Source organism: Coturnix japonica, chromosome 38 (genome assembly GCF_054131305.1).
Source record: "Coturnix japonica strain WE chromosome 38, WE-NBRP24, whole genome shotgun sequence".
Lineage (NCBI taxonomy): Eukaryota > Metazoa > Chordata > Aves > Galliformes > Phasianidae > Coturnix > Coturnix japonica.
The window spans coordinates 606,543-628,934 of NC_140700.1; the positions used below are offsets into that span (position 1 = coordinate 606,543).

Consider the following 22,392-nt stretch of genomic DNA (forward strand, 5'->3'; position numbering starts at 1 on the left):
AGGTCCATCCCCATGCCATCAAGATATACGATGTATACTTTTCCAGTGGGCGTACACAAAGGGCATAGGGTATATATGTGTGTGTTAGCTTCAATAAATCACCATTTTACTGCTCACCATATTGGTATCACCTCAGTAATTGGTCAAGCTGCAAACTTCCAGAGAACACTGACAAGATAAAGGTAACAAATGGTGACCCCAGACGTGATTGGGAGTGGAGCAGCTATATTTCTAACGGTGCAGGTTCTCACTGCAGAGCAGTAATTATTTACTCGCAGAGTGGTGAAAGACTGGGACAGGAGGATTGGCCATAACTCTTCGTCAGGCAGTAGGGAGAGCTTGGAACCCTCTCGGTATGGTTCAGGAAGCGCCAGGTTGGGGCCAGGTGGGATATGTTTGGCCAAAGGCGACATGGAAGCCATTATTAAGGTGATTCTGCATGCATGTAGAACTCACTGTGGGAAGGATGTTCCTTCTAAGAAGGAGGTCACTGCAGTTCTTTCGCTACTGGAGAAGGAGGGGATGTTAACATCCCCCTCTGATTTATATGATCCCAATAATTGGGATGTGCTCACAATGGCGTTTTCACAAAGGGTGCTGGCCACCCGAAAAGTTACAGAGTTCAAGGTCTGGGGATTAGTCTTGGAGGCGCTTAAGGCGGCAAGGGAAGAGAAGATTGTGGGGGATCAGGCTAGGGAACTGTTGGGGTTGGGGGCGAGGGGAACCGGGGGGGGTCTCATCTCTCCTACAGATCCAAAGGAGGAGAAGATAGTGCCGACCCCCTCGGCTCCAACTGACGTAACACCTTCAAGAGCAAAGAAGGAGGAAGCTGAGCAAGACCACTCTGCTCCAGAGTATACCCCGCCCCCACCTCCCTATCCAGCACGGAGATTATATCCTTCATTAAAATCATTTATGGATGAAGGGGGAGGGGGACCCTCGGAGGAATGTACTGTTGCTCTCTGCACAACTGATAAGAGGGCAGTGGGGGAGGGTGGTACTTCCTCACTGCCTGATTCTGCCTGTTGCTCTAGCCACTCCCCTGATAGGGCGGATCAGTCTGCCCAGCAAGGGGATGGAGGGGGTGGCACTTCCTTGCTGTCTGGTCCTGCCTGTTGTTCTAGCCACTCCCCTGAAGGGGCGGATCACTCCGCCCAGCAGGGCACTGGATGTGGGCGTAGCACTTCGATGCAGACGGACCCGGGACACACCCAGGAGGGGTGTGGTCCTGTGGCATCTGGCCCGTGGAGTCCGCCCACACTCACTGACTGGGCTCGGGTGAGGGAGGATCTCAGAGCAGCCGATGTGACGGCTACATTTGCCTTTCCAGTAATAGTGAATACAGAGGGAACAGCTTGGACCCCTTTAGACTCTAAGATCACTCGCCTTGCAGATTTGGTAAAAAAAAAAATGTTTGCGCTCTCCAGTGACTATGTTGGCAGTTGAGGCTCTCATGGCCTCTAGTCTTCTGCCTTATGATGTGGTCAGCCACAAATATACTCACATGTAAATATGAGTCTTTGAGGGGATTTTGTGTCTTTTTTTTTTTTTTTTTTTCCCCTGTAATTAAGATGTTTTCCAGAACAATGTCTGCAGTACACAGATACCTTCAGATACAGGGACACAGACAGTGGTGCCAGTGACAATGCCCTGTGACTAAAGCCGGGCATCTAACTTCTTTCTTGTACAAGTATTCCCTGTGAAAGACAGACCTCAATAGAAGCAGCTTGGACATGGCATGCAGTTGATCACTGTGTCTCATGAGTTCACTCAATTGCATCACCTTTCCTTTCATTTTCTGGCCAAAAACAAAAAAGAGAAATCTTTCCTTTTCCATTTGCAGCTGGTTCTCTGTGGAAAGCCAGTGGGAGTTGGTGCAAAGGAGAATTAACGCTGAGCGGGTGAAGGCAGAGGAGAAGAGTGATGTGAGGAAAAGTGATGCAAGTCCCATTGGGGTCAATGTGAATAGAAATGGGGTGGGGATGTTGAGGAGGAACTTTGTCCACACAGAAACAGAATAGAACTCATTGGGGACATCCTGGATTGATATCAGTTGCACAGTGCTGCTTTAACTTCTTGTTTAAACACAACTATAAATAAATAAACAATAATTGTCTGCTGGACTTTGGCTCTTTAAGCTCTCTTCAGATACCTCTCCATTTTGCTGAACAAATTCTGAAAACCTGCAGAAGATGACAGGAAGGCACAAAACACAGGAGGACTCTTTAGGTTATAATGGGCCCCAGGGTGCATTTGATGCTGAGTCTATCAACCACCAGTGCAGAGAGAAGTTTGCACAAAGTACTTGGCAAGACAAAGTCAGAAGTAACAGTGAAGTTTCTTGGAGTATTAATGGGCCCACTGAGGGCCATTAGTAAGCAGGCTTTCCTAGGGACTTGTTAGAGGAGATAATTGGAAGCCATGACTACAGGCAGGCAAAGGCACTGGCATGGTGGCTCTGATGCTAAGAAACAATTCCTTTGCCTTATGAAGCAGACAGGCCAAGCCCTGATTCCCAGATCCTTAGCAGGGAGATCCTGTCTCTCATGTTGGCTCCGGGCCCTTCCTGGGGCAGTGGGATGGAGGTCTGTATGATGTTAAACAAAAGCCATGGGGACAGAAGAACCCAGGCTCTGCATGGGGTGCAAGGATGCTGTGAAGTTCATGTCCCGTGTGTGCCCTGTGTGTCATCACAGGATGTGGGATGTGAGAAGGGCCCTGTCTGAACAAGCAGTCAATCCCAATGAAACTCTGAACTTCAGATCTCTCAGTTCCAGTGCCCTCCTGTGCACACCCTCCCATAGTTTGATGTACTTTATCTCTGCAATGCAGAGCAGAGAGGGACGACCTTTTCCCTCACCCAGCTGGCAATAACTTGTTTGATGTGCTCCAGGGGACCATTGGCCTTCCTGGCTGCCTGAGCACACTGTTGACTCACATTCAATTTGATGTTGACCAGGACCCCAATCCTTTTCAGTCAGACCACTCTCCAGTGTCCCATATGCAGTCAGTGTGTATGTCCAGTGTTGCCCCTACCCAGGTATACAGTCAGGCACTTGTTCTTTTTATGCTTTATGCACTTGGTGCTTAGTACCAACTGGTACCCAGTTCTCTGACTTGTCCACATCTCTCTGCAAGTCCTCTCCACCCTCAGTGGAGGTAACAGCACCTCCTCATCTGGTATCATCAGCAAACTTGCTCAGAACATCTTCTAGTCCTGCATGCAAGTCATCCGCAAAAACTTGAGGCCCTAAAAATGAGCCGTGGGAAAACATGACAGTGACCATCTACCAACTTGATGGTTCCATCAACCATCAACCCATTGACTATAATCCTTTGTGCCTCACCTGTCGGCCAACTGATCAGCCACCATGTTGTGTTTCTGTCTAGCTGCATGCAGGACATTCTGTCCAGAAGGGTGCTGTAAGAAATAGTATTAAAAGTTCTACTGAAATCCTTAAGGATAACATCAACTGGCTTCCCTTGGTCATCTAAATGGATAACCATGTCATAAAAGGACCTGAAGTTGAACAGGACCTTCCCCTCAGCAACTTGTGTTGGCTGCGACCAATGACAGAATTGTCCTTTAGTTGTTTTTCCATAACTCCCACCATCATTTTCTCCATTATTTTACCAGGCACTGGAGTGAGACTGACAGGTCCATAATTGCCTCTGTCATCTTTCTTGCTCTTCCTTACAATGAGTCAAAATTTGCCAGCTTCTTGTCAGCTGGCATGACCCTAGACTTCTTTAGATGCAATTGAAATGCGAGTCCAGAGCATACTAAGGTGTCATCAGTGCAAGAACGTAGATATGCCATAGCTTTGCAATGCCTTGAACTCCAGAGTAAGCCACAGATGGAGTACAACAGATCTGCCTCTTCTGTTGTGAGCTCATCCATTTTGTAAGCAGAATAACACAACCTCATACATGGGGACTGTGTCTCTGCTCTGCTCTGCTCTCAGTGGAAAGGTGCAGGGGATTGCTGTCATGTCAGTGCAGATAAACTCATTTTATTTTTAACCCTTTTTCCTCTGTAAACTATTCCACTATTTTTACCCTCAGATACGCTTCCACATACTGTCAAGGACACTTCCATATGTGATTAACATTTACACTTTCATATACCTTCAAAACAGTTTGTCAAACAATACAGTTCTTCAGTTCCCATAAACACCCTTAATACCATATATCTTTCCATTAACAGTCTGTATTGTTCAGTTATAAACACCTCACCACAGAAATAGCACTGACTGGCCCATATCCCTCACATACGTCCTTGCAAGCAGAACATAGTATGAAAAATGGGTTGACACTCAATAAAAAGAATGATAAAAAAGGTTTTTTAAAGTATGTAAAGAGTAAAAGGAAGACTAGGGAGACTGTGGGTCCCCTGTAAAGTGAGGGCGGTGTTCTGGTAACAGGGGATTCTGAGAAGATGGAGTTACTGAAGGCCTTCCTTGCTTCTGTCTGCGGTGAAAAGGCTCTCCTTCAGGAATCCCAGAACCTGGAGCTTAGTGAGAGGGTCTGGGAATGGAAGACTTGCCTTTAGTCAGGGAAGAGGTGGTTTGTGGGTGCCTAGGCCACACCGATGTTCATAAATCCATGGGACCCGATGGGGTGCATCCATGGGTGATGAGGAAGCTGGCAGAGGTGATTGCTGCACCACAGTCTATCATCTTTGAGAGGTCTTCGGGCATGGGAGAGGTGCCTGAAGACTGGAGGATAGCCGATGTCACTCTGGTCTTCAAAAAGAGCAGGAAGAAAGATCCAGGTATTTACAGGCTAGTCATCCTCACCTCTGTCCCTGGATAGGTGATGGAACAGCTGGTACTGGATGCCATCTCCGGACAACTGGAAGAAATGGAGATTATGAGGAGTAGTCAGCATGGGTCCACCAAGGGGAGGTCATGTTTGACCAACATGGTAGCCTTCTGTGACATTTTCACTGGCTGGGTGGATTGGGGGAGAACGGTGGATGTCATCTACCTTGATTTCAGTAAGGCATTTGATACTGTCTGCCAAGATATCCTTATAACAAAGCTGATGAAGTGTAGGATAGATGAGTGGACAGTGAGGTGGGTTGAGAAATGGCTGACTGGCAGAGCACAAAGTGTTGTTGGTGGTGGTGCAGAGTCTATTTGGAGAATTGTAAGTAGTGGTATTCCCCAGGGGTTGGTGCTGGGTCCGGTCTTGTTCAGCATCTTCATCAGTGACCTTGACAAGGGTATTGTGGCCACCCTCAGAAAGTTGTCTGTTGATATGAAGTTGGTAGGACTGGCTGACATGCCTGAAGGCTGTGCTGCCATTCAGTGAGACCAGGACAGGCTGGAAAGCTGGGCAGTAAGAAACCAGATGGGGTTTAACAAAAGCAAATGTAGAGTCTTGCACCTAGGGAGGAATAATTTCATGCACCAGGACAGGCTGGGGGATGAGCTGCTGGAGAGGAGCTCTGCAGAGAGGGAAGTGGGTGTCCTGATGGATGAGAGGTTGGCCATGAGGCAGCAGTGTGCCCTCGTGGCCAAAAAGGCCAATTGCATTTTGGGGTACATGAAAAAGAGCGTGTCCAGCAGGTCGAGGGAGGTGATCTTCCCCATCTACTCTGCCCTGGTAAGGCCTCATCTGGAGTACTGTGTCCAGTTCTGGGCTCCCCAGTACAAAAAAGACACGGATCTCTTGGAAAGCATACAATGGAGGGCCACAAAGATAGTGAAGGGCATGGAACATCTCCCGTATGAAGAAAGGCTAAGTGAGCTGTGTCTGTTTAGCCTTGAGAAAAGAAGACTGAGAGGGGACCCAAACCAGGTCTATAAATATCTGAGGTGTGGGGGGCGAAGTGGTGAGACCAGACTCTTTTAATCAGTGTATGGAGACAGGACAAGGGGATATGGACAGAAACTGGAGCATAGGAACTTCCGCATGATTGTGTGCAAGAACTTTATGGTGAGGGTGATGGAGCATTGCAACAGGCTTCCCAAGGGGGTTGTGGAGTCTCCTTCTCTGGAGATATTCAAGACCCGCCTGGACACCTACTTGGTGTTTTCCAGGTGTCAGTGCTGGTGCCTTTGCTCTTCAGTATCTTCATTACTGCCCTGGATGAGGGTACTGAGTGCACCCTAGGAGAGTTTTCAGATGACACCAGATTGGCTGGGAGTGTGGATCTATCTGGGTTATCTGGCCCTACTGAGGGATCTGGACAGTCCGGAGAGCTGAGCTGAAGCCAATGGGATGGGGTTCACATAGACCAAAAGCCACGTACTGCACTTTGGGACATGCAATGGAGTGCCTGTGGGGGTAGTGGAGTCACCAACCCTGGAGGTGTTCTAGGAAAAATTGGATGTTGTGTTGAGGGACATGGATTTATGGGAGCTACTGGAGACAGGTGAACAGTTGGACTGGGTGATATTTTAGGTCTTTTCCAATCTTGATGATTCTAAGATTCTATGATATCCTGCCCTTGTCTGTGTGCCCTTTTTGTTCCAGCAAACACTCTCTGGAAGGACTCACCACATGTTTATAATTTGTCACTGACCACTTTGTATCTGGTCTTAAATTCTACAGATTTCAATGTACAGTCATGATGCTGTTGTCTTTCAGGAGCTGTTGGCCAAGAAGACCCGGGGACAACTCAGGGGAGACAAGTGGGAAGGATAAACATTACATCTTCTGCTGCTGAGCTGGGCCAGGCTCCTGGGATACAGGGAGCTCATAAAAGTGGGCAGAGCTGCAGAGAGACAGCTGTGCCCAGGAGCAGCTCTTGTGCACAGCACAGCCTGCAGATGACAGAAGCAGAGGAGAGAAATTGGAGAGAGCTTACAGGATGAGTGGGCTGTGAGCTCACAGCAGGAATATTCCAAACAGACCATGACACGGTAAGTCTCACTGCAGCCCATGAGCTGTTTTTCATATAGGGTTAACTTAATCTGAGGCATCTTGTAGCAGATCTGGCTTCAGGCTCTGCATGTTTCTTTACTATGGAAAAAGCCTTCTGCTTTAACTGAGGGCTTCTGTGCTGCAGTGTCAGAGCACAGCCCTGAGGGCTGCATGTCCCAGCACAGCTGCAGGCTGTGCAGCCAGGGCTGCAGGCGGGTGCCCAGGGCTGTCCTACAGAGCAGGGTCCCTGCTGTGCCCCAGGGGCTGTGTGCCGGGTATGGGACTCTGCCGCCTGCCAGGCTCAGCACTCAGCCTGCCCGGGGAGCTGCCCGGGGAGCTGAGGGGAGACGTGTGGTGTGGGGGGGAAGGAGCCCCCCGGCAGGGCTTGTGCTGCCACAGCACAAGCCTGGGGCAGGGAGATCACAGCTCCACTGCACAACTGAATGTTTGTAAGGGCACTTTGCAAGAGGAGAGCAAAGACAGGGAATTTTCATTTCCTGTTCTTGAGGAAGAGGATTGAAGGCAAAAATCTAAATTAGGCTGCCGAATATAAACACATCTCTGAGACTCCTCACTATTTCTTCAATCCATTGGTTGTTTTGTGAACAGTCACACAGAATGTGCTTTCAGCCTCTCCTTCCTAAACGGATACATCAGTTTCAATTCTCGTAATATCTGCAGATATTAATAGTTCACTTCACCTGCAAACAGGCTGATTTCTCTAAGACAAAGTGAAGTGCACAGAGGCTGGGGCTGGGATCTCAAAGAGAAGATGGAGTAAAGAGGAAAATACCAAAGAGGATATGATTAGGAAATGAAAATAAAGTAAGAGCTGCCTAATCTTCCACTGTTATAGGGCTGGTGAAGCTCTTCAAAATAAATTCAAGTTCTGGAGTTAAATGAACATTTTCCAAAGGGAAAGAAAATCTTTTATAGTATAGCAGGAGGATTGTCTTTGGGAATGGTATGGACTTGACATTATCTTCTGCGCTCTGAACAGGACTCCAAGCCCAACAAAGCAGATGTCCAACAGCAGCTCCATCAGCGAGTTCCTCCTGCTGCCGTTAGCAGACACACAGCAGCTGCAGCTCCTGCACTTCTGGCTCTTCCTGGGCATCTACCTGGCTGCCCTCCTGGGCAACGGCCTCATCAGCACAGCCGTAGCCTGCGACCGCCGCCTGCACACCCCCATGTACTTCTTCCTCCTCAACCTGGCCCTCCTCGACCTGGGCTGCATCTCCACCACTCTCCCCAAAGCCATGGCCAACGCCCTCTGGGACAACAGGGCCATCTCCTACACAGGATGTGCTGCACAGATCTTTTCAATTTCCTTCTTCATCTCAGCAGAATTATCCCTTCTCACCATCATGTGCTATGACCGCTACGTTGCCATCTGCAAGCCCCTGCACTACGGTACCTTGATGGACAGCAGAGCTGTTGCCACCATGGCAGCAGCTGCCTGGGGCACTGGGGTTCTCAATTCCCTGCTGCACACTGCCAGTACGTTTTCACTGCCTCTCTGCCAAGGCAATGTTGTGAACCAGTTTTTCTGTGAAATCCCCCAGATCCTCAAGCTCTCCTGCTCAGCCTCCTACCTCAGGGAAGTTGTGTTTATCATTTTGACTATCAGTTTAGCCTTTGGCTGCTTTATTTTCATAGTGGTGTCGTATGTGCAGATCTTCATGTCTGTGCTGAGGATGCCCTCTGGACAGGGACGGCACAAAACCTTCTCCACGTGCCTCCCTCATCTGGCCGTGGTCTCCCTATTTGTCAGCACTGGAGCTTTTGCCCACCTGAAGCCCCCCTCACTCTCATCCCCATCCATGGACCTGATGGTGTCACTTCTGTACTCAGTGGTTCCTCCAACACTGAACCCTATTATCTACAGCATGAGGAACAGGGAGATCAAACACGCTCTCAGGAAGGTATTGCAGTATGTACTGTTCTTGCTTCCATAAAGTTCACATCTTCCTCACACAATTTCCAGTGATTCTCCTTTATCTTTTATGCATATTTGATGGTTTGATTGTGTTTTATACAGCAATCTGCAGAAACATGTTGCAAATTATTTCACTTCTTTCCCACCTATTTTCCATTTTCTCACTCCAAGAGCTCGTGTAAACATGGAACTGATTCCCTGAATCAGTTAAGAGATAAATAAAATGTTTTAAAAACAATCTTTTCCTTAGCTCTTCACTCTTCCTATTTTGTCTGGATCTAGGGTAGATACAGCCACGGACAGCAGAACAACCAACTCTTTTCAATCATGCTCTCGTTACACTGCCACAGTGCTCTCAAGTCCTCACATTTGTGCAGTCCTGAAGCTCGTGTGTGTCTGACAACAGCCCTGTTGTCTCTACAGCAGCACTCTGGGACAGTAGTCAGTAGTCCGCAATATGAACAGCTGTGTCAGGGCTGGTCTCCTTGCTGGCACTGCCATGGAGTTATCTAGATCAGTCTATGACCCTGACAGGGGGGCAGTAGGCCCGTGGGCCCCCTGGCTCCAAACAAATGGGAAGGGAATAAGGAACGGTGGAGATGGGAGCTGGGCTCAAGGAAACAAACAGAGCAGCTGCAATGACCTGAGAAGTAAAACTTATTTTAATAACTGTGTGTCATGGTTTAATAATTTTGTAATTTTGCTATCAGTGTTCCACATCATAACATCATATAAGGAATGAATAATTTTTCTGAATCTGCAACCTACAGAAGACGACTACATCTCCCAGAGAACATCACAGTCAGAGTTGGGTCACGGGACCTGGACACTATATTAACTCTCTCGCAGGCTGGACTGACATCTTTCAAGTTCTGGCGTTCAGGGGAGTGTGTGGGAGCCTTCCGCCATTTCACCTAGAGTTTACAGTAGGCCTCTCAGTTTCGGGACCCATTCTCTCTCCTATTTTGCTTGATTCGTTAGCTTAATTGCAATTATATTATATTATATTGTGTTATCCTGTATTTCAATATAGTATTTAGTAAATAATTGGGCCTCCTTAGATCGTTGCCTCTGTTTTCTTTTCCTAATTAACTTTTATCATTTTGGCATAGGGTCCCTGCAGGGCCCTATGCCCCTGTCATGGACGCAGGTAGATTTTTGTTTAAAAATGACACTGCCCCATAAATGCCCCATAGCTGCACCATAGCTGCCAAATAAGTGCCCCATGAGCGCCCCATAGCTGCCCCATAAGTGCCCCATAGGAGCCCCATAAGTGCCCCATAGGAGCCTTGTAGCTCCCCATAAGTGCCCAATAGGAGCACAATAGATGCCCCATAAGTGCCCACAGCTGCCCCATAAGTGCCCTATAGCTGCCCCAGGCTGCCCCATAAGTGCCCCATAGCTTCCCAATACCAGCCACATAAGTGCCCCATAGCTTCCCCTTAGCAGCCGCATAGCAGCCCCATAGCTGCCCCATAAGTGCCCCATATCTGCCAAAAAGCTGCCCCATAAGTGTCCCATAGCTGCCCCATAGCAGCTCCATAAATGCCCATACCTCCCCCATAGATGCCCCATAGCAGCCCCATAACTGTCCCATAGCTGCTACATAAGTGCCACATAAGAGCCGCATAGGAGACCCACAGCTGCCCCATAAGTGCCCAATAGCTGCACCATAAGTGCCCAATAAGTGCCCCATAGCTACCCCAAAGCTGCCCAATAAGTGCCCCATAGCTACCCCAAAGCTGCCCTATAAGTGCCCCATAGCTGCCTCATAAATGCCCCATAGAAGACCCATAAGTCACACATTGCAGCCCCATAAGTGCCCCATTGCAGCCCCATAAGTGCCCGATAGCTGCCTTATAGCTGCCCCATAAGTGCCCAATAGGAGCCCCATAGCAGCCCCATAAGTGTCCCATGCCTGCCCCATAAGTTCCCCATAAGTGCCCCATAGCTGCTCCATGAGTGCCCCATAGGATCCCCATAGATGCCCCATAAGTGTCCCATAGCTGCCCCATAAGTGCCCCATAGCTGCCCCATAAGTGCCTCATAAGTGACTGTCATGGTTTTGTAATTTTGTAATTTTGCTATCAGTATTCCACATCATAACATCATGTAAAGTATGGATACTTCTATTGAATGTGCAGTCCACAGAAGAAGACTACATATCCCAGAGAAGAACAGGGTTAATGATAAGTCACGGGACCAGGACGCTGTATAATCTCGTTCCCAGGCTGGAGTGCCCTCCTTCTTCTCTCGAACTTCTCGGGGAGTGGGAAGCGTTCCAGCCGTGTCGCCTAGAGTTCACAGTAGGCCTCTCGGTTTTCGGGGACTCTCTCTCTCTCTGTTTGTTCGATTTGTTAGCCTCATTTATATTATATTGTGTTATCTTGTATTTCGATATCATATTTAGTAAAATAAGTTTTTCCTCCTTAGATTGCCGCTGTTTTTATCCCACTCCCGTTTTCCCCCTCCTTTCCGGGCCCAGGGGGGGGGCCCACGGGGTGGCTTCCCCTGTCACGGGCATAGGTAAATCTAAGTAACCCGTGACAGATTTTTTGGTGGAGAATGCGGGCATAGAGCTTTTTAGCTTTTAGAACGACTCTCTCTTTGCTCTTAAAGAGCTTTGTTAGCTTCGTTATGGGAGTGTTATCTTTTTCGTAGCTGCTCACTGAGAATGTGACCTTGAAATACCAGACAAATTGTCAACATTAAGGGCAGCTGCACATTCTCAGCATTGCTATCTAACTTTTGTATAGAAAACAAAGGGATTTCTTTCTCCCTTAGAGCAAAGCTAGCTAGCTCTGACTTTTACAGAGCCTGCCAGCTATAAATCCACTCTTCATCCCAGTTGCTCTGTTTAAGGGATTGAAAGCAATTATGATCTTCTCAAAGTATTGGTCAACTATTAACACCATAATTTGGTGTTGTGGAATTGTGCAGGTATATGGCATAATAAGGTGGATACTGATGGAGACGCCTGCCTTGTACTAATATGAGATGTGGTATGGTCCGAATTTTGGCATCTACACCCCAGATGGAATTGTGAATCTTACAAACACTTGCATCCCAGATGGAATTGAAAATCTTACAAATACTTGCATCCCAGATGGAATGGGCAATTCTATAAACACCACCATGTTTAATCCATTGTACAGGCTAAAAAAACCTGCTTTTTTTAGGTTGTACTCTCAGATTTCACATGCCTTTCAATAACTGAGATAGCACTCATACTTGTAGCCATGTTATCACTATCAAAGAATGCATATATATTCCTATGCTTTCGTTCTATGCGGAAGTCTCCTCCAGAACCAGAGAATGATGACTGGCAGGGAATATGGAAAGGTTTAGGAAAAGTCTTAGAAGCATGGGGACCCGCAGTGTCATGGGAATTCACTCTTGAACAACTAAGGGACCCTGAGAAATTAAGTGAGTATTTGGGTCAGAGATCTAAGGAGGTAAAACTTATGTGGGGTTTGGCTTATGCATACCGTGCTTTGTATCATACTATTCTGGAGAGAGAGAGTTTCCGATCTGAGATTCAAGCCCAAGTTAATTCTGATCAGTCACAGGAGGCATCAGTAGCAATATCAGTTGCCCCTGTGGAAGGCAAGAAATGGAAACGGGTGTCCATGCGTCTAGAACGAAAAGAAGGAGAAGCAGAGGGGGGGACAGCAGAAGACCCAGGTGCCGGGCATGGAGCAGTACCGAAAAAAGCAAAGGCAAAAACGAAGAGGCATGAAGAAGAGACTGATGAGGAGGAGGAAATCACCTATCGTCGACCTCTGAAGCTGACTGAAATCCAAGGCTCAAGAAAGGAGTTTACACAGCATCAAGATGAAGGTATCCTTGCTTGGTTGCTTCGCTGCTGGGACAACGGGGCCAACAGCTTGTCTCTAGATGGTAATGAAGCTCGCCAACTAGGAAGCATTGCGAAAGATGCAGGTATCGACAGAGGGATTAGCAGATGTTCGGATGGAGCTGCCACTCTCTGGTTGTGGCTGTTAGAAGCCGTGAGAGAAAGGTACTTCTATAAGGATGCTTTGAAGCCTAAATTTAATAGTTGGAATACCATCCAAAAAGGTATTCAGCGCCTGAGGGAATTGGCCATGGCGAAAATGTTGTACAGCCCTGATCCAAGCGAACTTGACCCTGAGAGAGTGAGGGCCGATCCTGACATGTGGCAGAAAATCACAAGTACAGCACCAGAGAGAATTGCACAGTCATTGGTAACAGGATCTAAAGGATTCGAGGACAGATGGCCCCGAGTTGTTGAGCTGATTATAATGCTTCAAACCGTCGATCAGCAGCTCCCTCAACTGCATGCCGCAGTTTCTGCCATCTCACGGCTAGAAGACCGAGTAGATGAAATGTGCAAGAAATTGTTTCCATCAACTAATCGTAATGATCCCGTAATAGTATCAGAAACAACTGATGAAGGTCAATCCTCGTACGGGCCACCAGGTCTAATGAAGGATCTGATCAGACTAGTCCAATCCTACTCCTCACCTGCATCATCAAAACTCTCAGCTGTTAAACGCACACGCTTCCCATCTCGAGCAAAGAACAACAGTACGATTGCACCGTGTGTTTCCATGTGGCGCTACCTACGTGACCGTGGAGAAGACATGAGGAAGTGGCATGATCAGCCTACTTCTGCACTACGAGCATGGGTGAAAGAACTACTAGACATACCAACCACCAGTGGAGTTGCTCCAGTCATCACAGGTAATCAATAGAGGGGCCCTGCCCTCAGTCAGGGGAGGAAAAGTGATAATAGAGTTTATTGGACTGTGTGGATTCGATGGCCTGGCACATCAGAACCACAGGAATATAAGGCGCTGGTGGATACCAGTGCACAGTGCACCCTAATGCCCTCCAGTCATGAAGGGACAGAATCAATCCATATTTCTGGAGTGACTGGGGGCTCTCAAGAATTGACTGTGCTGGAGGCTGAAATAAGCCTCACTGGCAAAGACTGGCAAAAACATCCTATTGTGACTGGCCCAGGGGCTCCATTCATACTTGGTACTGATTAGCTCAGAAAGGGGCATTTCAAGGATCCTAAGGGGTATCGATGGGCCTTTGGGATAGCTGCTGTAGATATGGACAACATTAAGCAGCTGTCTGTTTTGCCTGGCCTGTCAGAGGACCCATCTGTTGTGGGGCTGCTACGAGTAAAAGAGCAGCAGGTACCGATTGCTACAAAGACAGTGCACAGATGGCAGTATCACACCAACAGGGATTCCTTGCTCCCCATTCATGATTTGATTCACCTCAGGAGAGACCCGAGGCCGGCCCCTGGGATTCTGGAGTCGATCATATAAGGGGTCTGAAGAGTGCTACACTCCAACCGAGAAGGAGGTCTTAGCCGTGTATGAGGGGGTTCAGGCTGCTTCCGAAGTAGTTGGGACTGAAACACAGCTCCTTTTGGCACCTCGACTGCCAGTGCTGAACTGGATGTTCAAAGGACTGGTTCCCTCCACCCATCATTCTACCGATGTCACCTGGAGCAAGTGGATTACGCTGATTTCACAGCGAGCGTGAATGGGAAACCTCAATCGTCCAGGAATCCTAGAGGTAATCATGGACTGGGCATAGGTAAATCTAAGTAACCCGTGACAGTGACCCATAAGTGCCCCATAGCTGCCACATAGCTGCCAAATAAGTGCCCCATTGCTGTCCCATAGCAGTCCCATAAGTGCCCCATAGCTGCCACAAAGGAGCCCCATAATTGCCCCATAGATGCCCCATAATCTATGGGCCCATAGAAGTCTCATAAGTGCGTCATGAGTGCCCCATAGCTGCCCCATAAGTGTTCCATAGCTGCCCCATAACTATCCCATAAGTGCCACATAGCTGCCTCATAAGTGCCTAATAAGTGCCCAATGGCAGCCAAATAAGTGCCCCATAGCAGCCCCATAAGTGCCGCATAGCTGCCCCATAACAGCCCCATAGTTGCCCCATAAGTGCCCCATAGGTGGCCCCTAGGTGCCCCATAGCTGCCCCATAAGTGCCCCATAACAGCCATATTAGTGCCCCATAAGTTCCTAATAAGTGCCCATTAGCAGCCAAATAAGTGCCCCATAGCAGCCCCGTAAGTGCCGCATAGCTGCCCCATAAGTGCCCCATAGCTGGCCCCTAAGTCCCCCATAGCTGCCCCATAAGTGCCCCATAACAGCCATATTAGTGCCCCATAGCTGCCAATAAGTGCACCAAAGCAGCCCCATAGAAGCACCATAGCTGCCCCATAAGTGCCCCATGGCTGCCCCATAGCAGCCCCATAGTGCCCCACTGCAGCCCCAGAAGTGCTTCACAGCTACCCAATAAGTGCCCCATAAGTGACCCATAGCTGTCCCATAGCTGCCCCATAAGGGCCCCATAAGTGACCCATAGCTGCCCCATAGATGCCCCATAGCTGCCTCACAAGTGCCCTATACAAGCCCCATAAGAGCTTCATAGCAGCCCCATAAGTGTCCCATGCCTGCCCCGTAAGTTTCCCATAAGTGCCCCATAGATGCCCCATTACTGCCCAATAAATGCCCCATAAGTGACCCATTGCTGCCTCATAAGTGCCCGATAGCTGCCTTATAGCTGCCCCATAAAGGACATTTAGATGAAACATAAGTGCCCCATAAGTGCCCCATAGCTGCCCCATAGCAGCCCCATAAGTGCCCCATATCAGTCCCATAAGTGCCCCATAAGTGCCCCATAGCTGCCCCATAGCAGTCCCATAAGTGCCCCATAGCTGCCCCATAAGTGCCCCATAGCTGCCCCATAGCAGTCCCATAAGTTCCCCATAGCTGCCCCATAGCAGTCCCATAAGTGCCCCATAGCTGCACCATTACTGCCCTATAGCAGCCCCACAAGTGCCCCTTAGCTGCCCCATAGCTGCCCCATAAGTGCCCAATAAGTGCCCCATAGGAGCCCCATAGATGCCCCATAAGTGCCCCAGAGCTGCCCCATAAGTGCCCTATGCCTGCCCCATAAGTGCCCCTTAGATGCCCCATAAGTGCTCCATAGCTGCCCCATAGCTGCCACATAAGTGCCCCATAGCAGCCCCATAAGTGCTTCATAAGTGACCCATAGCTGCCCCATAGATACCCCATAGCTGCCTCACAAGTGCCCCATACAAGCCCCATAAGAGCTTCATAGCAGCCCCATAAGTGTCCCATGCCTGCCCCGTAAGTTCCCCATAAGTGCCACATAGATGCCCCATAAATGCCCCATAAGGGCCCCTTAGATGAAACATAAGTGCCCCATAAGTGCCCCATAGCTGCCCCATAGCAGCCCCATAAGTGCCCCATATCAGTCCCATAAGTGCCCCATAAGTGCCCCATAGCTGCCCCATAGCAGTCCCATAAGTGCCCCACAGTTGCCCCATAGGAGCCCAATAAGTGCCCAATAGCTGCCCGATAAGTTCCCAATAGCTGACTCATAAGTGCCCCATAGCTGCCCCATAATTGCCTTATAGCAGCCTTATAAGTGCCCCATAGCTGTGCCATAGGTGCTCTATAAGTGCCCCATAGCTGCCCCACAGCTGCCCCATAAGTGCCCTATAGATGCCCCGCAACTGCCCCATAAGAGCCCGATAAGTGCCAAATAGCTGCCCGATAAGTGCCCCATAGCAGTCCCATAAGAGCGCCATAGCTGCCCCATAGCAGCCTCATAAGTGCCCCATAGCTGCCCCATAGCTACCCAATAAGTGCCCGATAAGTGCCCCATAGTTGCCCCATAGCTGCCCCATAGCAACCCAATAAGTGCCATATAAGTGCCTAATAGCTGCCCCATAAGTGCGCCATAAGAGCCACATCTGTGCCCCATAGCTGCCCCATAAGAGCCCCATAAGTTCCCCATAGCAGCACCATAAGTGCACCATAGCTGCCCCATAAGTGCCCAATAGCTGCCCCATAAGAGCCCCATAAGTTCCCCATAGCAGCACCATAAGTGCCCCATAGCTGCCCCATAAGTGTCCTTCTAATTCTTACCTTTGAAGGTACTTCTGTGGCAACCGCTTCCCACACCTTAGGGCTAGTGGATGCCTTTACCCAAGTGTTGTGAGTCCATCCTTTCTTGCCCACCCTCACAGCTGTTTCAGTCATTAGAAGTACTTGGAATACTCCTTCCCAGTCAGGTTGCAGCTTTGTCTCCTTCCCAGTCTGGATCAGCATCCAGTCCTGGCTTGAAATGGGTGAACTGGAAGTTTCAAAGGTGATGTTTGTGCTGATAGTCCTTGGATCCTGGTCAGTAGCAGTTCCTGCATGTCCTCCCTTACAGTCTCCTTGTAGATGTTGGTGAAGCAGGCATCTTCTGCATCTTCTAAGGGTTTGTCAGGTTCGACTGACTGGCTGCAATGTGCAGCTTCAGTTGTTTCCAAGTCAGATACTGGTTCTCCAGGAGTTCCAATAAGGAAAGATACTGTGTTGACAATATTGTCTACAATTATTTCTACATCACCCTGCTCTACCAGGATGGCCTGGGATTTCAGGAATCTTTGGGGTGAGAGCCAATGTCCCCCTTTTGCCTCCAATACAGTAAACACTGTATGAGATATTAAAACTGGTATCCTTTGGCCCAATGTAGATTTAAAAGCTTCTTGAATATTAAGGACCAGTGCAACCACCGCCCTCAGGCACCCTGGCCATCCCTTACTCACTTCCTTGGCAGTTTGCGGCTCAGGGGTTTGGCAGATGACTTCTTTCCTGGCAGTCCTTAAGGTTCAAAGTCCAGCTGTAATCCCATATCCCAAATATGTCACTTGCTGTTATAGTTATTTGTGCTTTCTGTAAACCAAGAAACTCAGCACTCATCGTCCATTACACAGTTCTTTTTTGTTGCTGTGGCATCCAGGTACTGCAGAAAAGTTCCACTATAAAAGTCCTCCTTTCTGATTTCTGCTGTACTGTAAATCATTTCATTTACCTTTGGGAAATGTTCATTTAACTCCAGAACATGAAGCTTAGGGAGATCTTACTTTCTTCTCATTTCCTAATCATATCCCCAAACCATCCATATCCATATAATATATGGAATATTTTCATGGAGAATGAAAACTTTTCATAGTATAGTAGGAGTGTCTATAAGAATCGTCTGGACTTGTCATTATCTTCTGCACTCTGAGCAGGACTCCAAGCCCAGGAACAAAAGCAGATGTCCAACAGCAGCTCCATCAGCGAGTTCCTCCTCCTGCCATTGGCAGACACGCGGCAGCTGCAGCTCCTGCACTTCTGGCTCTTCCTGGGCATCTACCTGGCTGCCCTCCTGGGCAACGGCCTCATCAGCACAGCCGTAGCCTGCGACCGCCGCCTGCACACCCCCATGTACTTCTTCCTCCTCAACCTGGCCCTCCTCGACCTGGGCAGCATCTCCACCACTCTCCCCAAAGCCATGGCCAACACCCTCTGGGACAACAGGGCCATCTCCTATGCAGGATCTGCTGCACAGCTCTTTACCTTCTTCATGTCAGCAGAGTATTCCCTTCTCACCATCATGTCCTTTGACCGCTATGTTGCCATCTGCAAGCCCCTGCACTACGGGACCTTGATGGGCAGCAGAGTTTGTGCCACCATGGCAGCAGCTGCCTGGGGCACTGGGGTTCTCAATTCTTTGTTGCACACTGCCAGTACATTTTCACTGCCTCTCTGCCAAGGCAATGTTGTGAACCAGTTTTTCTGTGAAATCCCCAAGATCCTCAAGCTCTCCTGCTCAGCCTCCTATCTTAAGGAAGTTGTGTTTATCTTTTTTAGTGCCAGTGTAGTCTTTGGGTGTTTTGTTTTCATAGTTTTCATAGTTGTGTCGTATGTGCAGATCTTCCTTGCCGTGCTGAGGATGCCCTCTGATCAGGGATAGCACAAAACTTTCTCCACATGCCTCCCTCACCTGGCCGTGGTCTCCTTATTTGTCAGCACTGGAATTTTTGCCAGCCTGAAGCCCCCATCCATTTCCTCTCCACTCCTGGATCTGACAGTGGCACTTCTGTACTCCGTAGTTCCTCCAACAGTGAACCCTATTATCTACAGCATGAGGAACAGGGAGATCAAGCATGCTCTCAGCAAACTGGTGCAATACGCACTATTCCAGCTTCCATAAAGTGCACATCTTCCTCACAAAACTCCCAGTGATGGTTCTTTATGTTCCATTATTTTTGTATTTTTGATTTTTTGTAACACTGTGATCTGCAAATAAGTTGCAGTTTATTTCACTACTTCTTTCCTACCTAATTTCCATTGTCTTACTCCAGGAGCTCCGGTAAACATGGAACCATATTCCCTGAATAGGTTAAGAGATAAATAATAAGCTTTAAGAATAGACTTTTCCTTCGCTCTTCTCTCTTCCTACCTTGTCTGGGTCTGGGAGAGGTACAGCCATGGACAGCAGCACAACCAACTCTTTTCAATCCTGCTCCATTTATACAGCCACATTGCTCTCAAGTCCTCTCATTTCTGCAGGCCTTGTGTGTCTCACAACAGTCCTGTTGTCTCTACAGCAGCACTTCAGGACAGCAGTCAGTAGCCAGCAATATGAACAGCTGTGTCAGGGCTGGTCTCCTTGCTGGCACTTTCATGGAGTTATCTAGATCAGTCTGTGTCCATGACAGGGGGGGCAGAAGGCTCGTGGGCCCCTGGCCCCCAACAAATGGGAAGGGAAAAAGGAACGGGGAGATGGGAGCTGGGCTCAAGGAAACAAACAGAGCAGCAGCAACGACCTAAGGAGGAAAACTTGTTTTACTAACTACTATATGTGGAATAACAATAGGAAAAATGACAAAACCAAGACATTCCACCTTCTATTCTACATCACAGTAGCATGCTTAGAAAACATATCTGAATGGAAATAAACAGTAATTAAAATGCATTACACACACAGGTCTTTATACATATATATATACACGGAATTACTGACTGCACTCCCCCAGCATCAAATTCCCTTGTGGTACACATTGAACATCCCCATCTTTCTGCATCACCCAACAAGTGCACCCAGGTCCCTGGGCAAAGACAGTTCCACGGACAGATTTGCCCTTTCCAGAGGCTGGAAGAGCCCCAAAAGCTTTTCCCAACATATTCTTTACATGTACAACAGGGACCTCATCTCCCTCTGCAGTATACAGGGGGCTGGATTGGCTAGGACCATCACAATTGACAGATCCTCTAGTACTGACCAACCAAGTGGCTTCTGCCTAATGCTTTACCCATTGCTTCAGTGTTCCACCTCCCATTGCTTTCAACATAGTTTTCAACACCCCATTGTATTGATCTCTTTTACCAGAAGCTGGTGCATGGTAGGGAATATGATAAATCCACACAATGCCATGATCTTTGGCCCAAGTATTTATAAGGGAATTTTTGAAAGGCATCCCATTATCAGACTCTGTTCTTTCTGGGGTGCCATATTGCCACATGACTTGTTTCTCAAGACCCAATATGGTGTTGAATTAAACAGATTTAGTGGTCAGTGACTAATTCCAGACATGTGCTGAGTCCTCCCAGAAAGTGTTTGCTCAAAGAGGGCACTCATACAAGGACAGAATATCATAGAATCATAGAATCACCAAGGTTGGAAAAGACCTAAAAGATCATCCAGTCTGGCTGTTCACCTATCACCAACAGCTCCCACTAAACCATGTCCCTCAACGCAACATCCAATGATTCCTGGAACACCTCCAGGGTCGGTGAATCCACCCGTACCCTGGACAGTCCATTCCAGGTCCCAAAGTTCAGGATGTGGCATTTGGTCTTGGTGAACCTCATCCCATTGGCTTCAGCCCAGCTCTCCAGCCTGTCCAGATCCCTCAGTAGGGCCTTGCTAACTCCAGGCACATCCACACTCCCAGCCAATTTGGTGTAATTTGCAAACCTACATAGGATGCACTCAGTGCCCTCATTCAGGTCATCAATAAAGATACTAAAGAGAACTGGCCCCAGCACAGACCCCTGGGGAACACCAGGTAGGCACACAGGTGGGCATCCAGGTGGGTCTTGAATATCTCCAGAGAAGAAGACTCCCCAACCCCTTGGGCAGCCTGTTCCAGGGTTCCATCACCCTCACTGTAAAGATGTTCTTGCACACATTCATGCCGAACTTCCTATGCTCCAGTTTCTGTCCATGTCCCCTTGTCTTTTCTCCACACACTGCTGAAAAGAGCCCTGTCTCTCCACTTTGACCCCACACCTCAGATATGAGCACTGAAATGAGAGCAACCCCCTGCACCTTTCCCCTGCGAGCAGAGCATAGCAGAGCAGAGACACAGTCCCCATGTATCATGCAGTGTTATTCTGCTTGAAAACAGAAGAGGCCAGTCTTTCTCTATGCTCCTTCTGTGGCATACTCCAGAGTTCAAGGCACTGCAAAGCTATGGCGCATCTATATTCTTGCAATGATGACACCTTAGTATGCTCTGGGCTCGCATTTCAATTGCATCTAAATAAATCTAGGGTCATACCAGTTGACGGGAAGCTGGCAAATGTTGTCTCATTGTAAGGAAGAGCAAGAAAGATGACAGGGGCAATTATCGACTTGTCAGTCTCACTCCAGTGCCTGGTAAAAATATGGAGAAAGTGATGGTGGGAGTTATGGAAAGCCATCTGAAGGACAATTCTGTCATTGGTTGCAGCCAACGCAAGTTCCGGAGGGGAAGGTCCTGTTTGACTATAGGTCTTCTTATGACAAGGTTAGTGAATTAGTTGACCAAGGGTAGACAGTTGATGTTATCCTTGAGGATTTCAGTAGAGCTTTCGAGACTATTTCTCACAGCACCCTTCTGGGCAGAATGTCCTGAATACGGCAGACAGAAACAGAATGTGGTGGGCGAGCTGTTGGCCAGTAGGTCAGCCCCAAAGAATTACAGTCAATGTGTTCCATCAGGCTGTTAGATGGTCACTATCAGGGTTCCGCAGGGTTCCATTATAAGGGCCACTTCTCATTCATGTTTTTGCAGATGATTTGCATGCAGGACTAGAAGATGTTCTGAGCAAGTCTGCTGATTAGACCAGTTTAGGAGGTGCTGCTGCCTCCACTGAGGGTGGAAAGGTCTTGCAGAGAGATGTGGACAAGTCAGAAGACTGGGTACCAGTTGGTACTAAGTACCAAAGGCAAACTTATAACAAGTGCCTGATTGTGCACCTGGGTAGGGGCAACCCTGGACATAAACATAGACTGGGTACGGGACACTGCAGAGAGGTCTGAGTGAAAAGGATTGGGGGTCCTGGTCAACATCAAATTGAACATGAGTCAGCAGTGTGTCCAGGCAGTCAGGAAGGCCAATGGTCCTTTGGAGTGCATCAAGCAATCTATTACCAGCTGGGTGAAAGAAAGGATTATCCCTCTTTGATCTGCACTGCTGCAGCATCACATGGAGCACTGAGTGAACTTCTGGGCACTGCAGAACATAAAGGACATCAAGCGATGGGAGGGTGTGCACAGAAGGGCACTAGAACTGAGAGATCTGAAGTTCACAGTTTCACTGTGATTGACTGCTTGTTCAGACAGGGCCCTTCTCAAATCCCACATGCTGCGATGAGACACAGGGCACATGTGGGACATGAACTTGACAGCATCTTTGCACCCCATGCAGAGCCTGGGAT

The 22,392-nt window shown here is 48.4% G+C and overlaps 2 protein-coding genes across 3 annotated transcripts in view; both read left to right on the forward strand.

Moving 5' to 3' along the window:
• The window catches only part of LOC116652619 (E3 ubiquitin-protein ligase Itchy-like), a 260,369-nt gene that overhangs the window by 24,085 nt on the left and 213,892 nt on the right, over positions 1 to 22,392 (forward strand). The window lies entirely within an intron of this gene.
• Positions 6,688 to 9,856, forward strand: LOC107307041 (olfactory receptor 14C36-like). The gene is made up of 2 exons (XM_015850482.3): positions 6,688 to 6,872; positions 7,874 to 9,856. Exons 1-2 carry the CDS (start codon positions 6,865 to 6,867, stop codon positions 8,829 to 8,831), a joined length of 966 nt encoding a protein of 321 aa, XP_015705968.3. The 5' UTR covers positions 6,688 to 6,864; the 3' UTR covers positions 8,832 to 9,856.